Source organism: Misgurnus anguillicaudatus, chromosome 23 (assembly GCF_027580225.2).
Source record: "Misgurnus anguillicaudatus chromosome 23, ASM2758022v2, whole genome shotgun sequence".
Taxonomy (NCBI): Eukaryota; Metazoa; Chordata; class Actinopteri; order Cypriniformes; family Cobitidae; genus Misgurnus; species Misgurnus anguillicaudatus.
In genome coordinates, this window is record NC_073359.2 from 21,571,079 (window position 1) to 21,575,363 (window position 4,285).

The 4,285-nt window shown below is 37.4% G+C and overlaps 1 protein-coding gene across 1 annotated transcript; it reads right to left on the reverse strand.

The window, feature by feature from the left end:
* Positions 1 to 91: 91 nt before the first annotated feature.
* serpinc1 (serpin peptidase inhibitor, clade C (antithrombin), member 1) lies at positions 92 to 4,158 on the reverse strand. The gene is made up of 7 exons (XM_073861968.1): positions 4,006 to 4,158; positions 1,921 to 2,278; positions 1,619 to 1,834; positions 1,176 to 1,532; positions 913 to 1,087; positions 704 to 768; positions 92 to 592 (listed from the first exon to the last, which is right to left on the reverse strand). Exons 2-7 carry the CDS (start codon positions 2,275 to 2,277, stop codon positions 413 to 415), a joined length of 1,350 nt encoding a protein of 449 aa, XP_073718069.1. The 5' UTR covers position 2,278; positions 4,006 to 4,158; the 3' UTR covers positions 92 to 412.
* Between the last annotated feature and the right edge of the window lie 127 nt (positions 4,159 to 4,285).

Below are 4,285 nucleotides of genomic sequence, written 5' to 3' on the forward strand. Positions count from 1 at the left end.
GTTTTTGGGAGACAACATACTCAAGAATTCTGTAATTGAAAAGGAAAAAAACAAAAGCAATAACACCCAACAAATAGAGAAGGGACGGCTCTTCAAAGAACATTAATATTTATTTTATTATAATTTTTGTATGCGCATTTATAAGAAAAAAAAACAACGTTATGGACGTGACAATTCTAAAAATTGCACTTAACTATGAAAAAATGCTTTAAAAGACCTTGGCTACTTAAACCACCAAATATTGACATCTAAGATATCACTATGGTTAAAAACTTTGGCTAAAAACATTCATGATAAGGTTGACATTTGCATGGAATTGCCCTAATACAGAAAGGTACAGGGAAGGTTTCTCAAGATAATAAAACCACAAGTTTAAGCAAAAACCATCATCACAGATTCAGATGGATCCAAATTAGCTGCTTCCACAAGGGTTTGCCACACGACCGGTGAAGAGCAATGCATTGATACTAGACTCGCGGATCAACAGAAGGAAGGGTCTGTTTGCTAAGAATGACTCTCGAAAGGGGTTTATTGAGCGTCCTTTGGCCACTACTGCTGTGGCGGCGGCAGCCTCGCTGCCCTCTTCGTTTACCTGAAGGATTGGAAAATCAGACTGTTTGCTACCTGGTGAGGTTTGAACTGTGTTGTAATGCAGTTACACCTATTATGCAATGGTTTTAAAACCATTTTGGACACATCTTACCTCGAGGAAGGCCTTGTGGTAGGCGTCAGAGATGTACAGGTTGGGTCCATCACCAGCAACCATGCCTGATACAATACAACATGCCGGTGAGATGATATTATTGTGCACAACTCATTAAAACATTCAGTTTAGTTTCAGGCTTGTCAAACAATGTGGAGACATGTATCGCATGAATAAACAAAATACAAAGTTGTAGTCGACTTTCGTACCTGGAAGATTGGCGTCGCTCTGACTAAAAAGATCCACAAGGCCCATTTTCGTAAGTTCATCTTTGAGACTCAAGCTGTCCTCGATATGGAAACGAGGGATCTGCATGGTCACCGTGGTCTCTTTCATTTGATCTAACCAACTGACAAGTTTCTTGAGGTTCATGTTCGCCACCACCTTCATTGGAGGAAGTTAGGTTAGGCAAGCGTGCTACAACAACGCTAGAAGATTTCAAGTGTTTTTTAGTACAAACCAAGTAACTTACGTCCGACAGAGGTGTTTCTTCATCGGGTAAAATCAGTACCATTGTGATGTCACCACCATTATAGGGCAACTCGATTATCTTCACGTTGTCGTCGGCTATGGAGGCATATTGGAACTTCTTTTCTTGATACATCATGGGTACAGAACACTTGTGCTCTTCGCTAATGTAAAAGTCTGCTTCTGTGACATCTTTCTTATCAAACTTATGCTTCCATTGACCTTTGAAGTAGATGGCGTTGACCAGGACTAATATGGTGTTGGAGTCTATTGAACCTTCTGGAAGGGTGTCTTTAATTTTGTCCTCTGTTTTGTTTGCGATCCAATCATTTATCACCATCCTCGAAACGTCAGGTTTCTCCTGCAAGACAAAACTTGAAAGTTTGGTACAGGTACAAGGATTGGCTTTCCAACAATTGGACTCATAGAAACCTTTACAACTGTGACCTTAAAATTCAGAGGCATCATCTTGGCTCCATAGACCTTCTCGCTGATGTGCTGGTAGGTCTCGTTGAAAACCGTTGATTTGTCTCCAAACAAACGGTTCGCGGAGATCAGCTCCGTCGTCTCGTGCTTTTTGCGGTAAAGTCGACAATTCAGCTTGGCGAAGAAAAAATGAACCTGATCCGATGTCTTCTCCTTTATCATATCGAACTTAAACACCTGTGTTATTAAAAACAGGAGTTGGGAGTTGTTCACCTGCGTTTTATTGCTTGAGAATTTGAGAATAAATTACTTTGACACCTTACTTTCATGATCTGCTCCAGCGTAGCATTGCAAGCCCCAAGTTTTGTCATCGCGAACGCAGTTGAAATGCTAAGCGGAGACAGAAAAATGTTTTTATCGCTGGATTTATTCTCAGAAAGCTGCTTGAAAAGAGAGATGGCGAAGCGGCTGTTGGCTTTGGAGAGTTCCAGCACTCGGGGGTTGGTGCCACTCGGGATCTTGTCGGGTGCCTCAGTGGGCTCTATGGCTGCATACGGGTTGCGGTAGACACACATCGGCTCCAAGGGCATATCTTTAGGCTTTGCATTGCAGATTTCTGTGGCGTGGACTGAACAGAGGGCAAACGTCCAGAAAATCCACACGCATTTCAAAAGCTTCATCCTGACCAAAGTGGAATGAGAAGTTGAATCTTTTGTGATTGACTTGAATGCATAAGCTATTCTAGAACCCTACTAGAAAATCCATCTAAGACCAGCATAAACTGGTTTTATCTGGTCTCCCAGCTTGGTTTTAGCTGGTGTAGCGGTGTTTTGGTCACTTTTAAAACTGGTCTAGCTGGACTCATCTGGTCAGGCTGGAAGAAGCTTATGCTGGTCTTTGCTGGATTTTTCAGTTGGGAACAATTTCCATAAAATTGTTTTTTGTAACAACCCAATAACTTACTGTACAACTGGATCTTTCCAATTTGAGATTACACAACTTGATGTTTATAAAGGAGCGAATATTTTGCTCGCTTGTGTTTTGTTATACGTAGTTTTTTCGAAATGCTAAGTGATTTGTGAAGCGCTAGATTTTGTTATAACGTTTATGAGTACGATGGTATTATTTTATGGTCGATTGCGTAAAATTGTTAATGTGCGGATTATGTGTAATCTAAAGTAAAACAACATAAAATGTTTCTGTACACTGCAAAAAATAATTTTTAAGAAAAAACGTTCTTAGTATTTTTGTCTTGTTTTCAGCAAAAATATCTAAAAATTCTTAAATTAAGATGCTTTTTCTAGACGAGCAAAACAACCCAAGAAAATAAATTTAGTTTTTAGACCAAAAATATCAAATTTAAGTGATTTTGTGAATAAAACAAACAAAAAAATCTGCCAATGGGGTAAGCTAATTTTCCTTGAATTTAGTGTTTAAGAAAAATGCTCAAGATGTTTTGCTTACCCCATTGGCAGATTTTTTTGCTTGTTTTATGCACAAAATCACTTAAATTTGATATGTTTGGTCTAGACTTATTTTCTTGGGTCGTTTTGCTCATCAAGAAAAAACATCTTAATTCAAGAATTTTTTGATATTTTTTAAATTAAGATGCTTTTTCTTGATGAGCAAAACGACCCAAGAAAATACATTTAGTTTTTAGACCAAAAATATCAAATTTAAGTGATATTGTGCATAAAACAAGCAAAAAAAAAAATCTGCCAATGGGGTAAGCTAATTTTTCTTGAATTTAGTGTAAAAATGCTCAAGATTTTTTGCTTACCCCACTGGCAGATATCTCTGCCCGTCTTATGCACAAAATCACTCAAACCTGATATGTTTGGTCGAGACTTATTTTCCTGGGTCGCTTTGCTCATCAAGAAAAAGCATCTTAATTTAAGAATTTTTTGATATTTTTAAATTAAGATGCCTTTTCCTGATGAGCAAAACGACACAAGAAAATACATTTAGTTTTTAGAGCAAAAACACCAAATTCAAGTGATCCTGTGCCCAAAACAAGCAAAAAAAGTCTGCCAGTGGGGTAAGCAAAATTTTCTTGAATTTGTGTTTAAGAAGAATGTTCAAGATTTTTTGCTTGTTTTATGCACAAAATCACTTAAATTTGATATTTTTGGTCTAAAAACAAGACTTATTTTCTTGGGTCGTTTAGCTCATCAAGAAAAAACATCTTAATTTAAGAATTTTGCGATATTTTTACTGAAAGCAAGACAAAAATACTAAGAAATTTGCAGTGTAAGATTGACCCAACTCGGTACAAATACTTCCTCTACATACTTTTACCGAATCGTAATACAAGTTAATCAAAAAGGTTAATGTAAGAATTACCACTTACAACTTCTCTTTGCAAGGTATTTTATCACGTTTATAAATTATGTATATTTTCCACTTACCTGACGTGATTTTATTTCCGTTTTTAAAGACCTGCGCTGTTGCTTTGTTCTACAACACTGATCTCTGGCCAGGTCAGTGGCCTGAGGAATACTGCAGCGACTAGAGAAGATTTACTTAGGCCAACCTTTGAGCTATTGATTATTGTGCTTTAGTTAGTCATACGCAAGAGAAACGTGATATATAATGTGTAATTCTGAAGGCTTTTAGTTTTATGTTATAAAACGGCACTGTATAAGATAAGTGATTGTGCAAATGTGAAGACAGACCAGAAAGAAATGG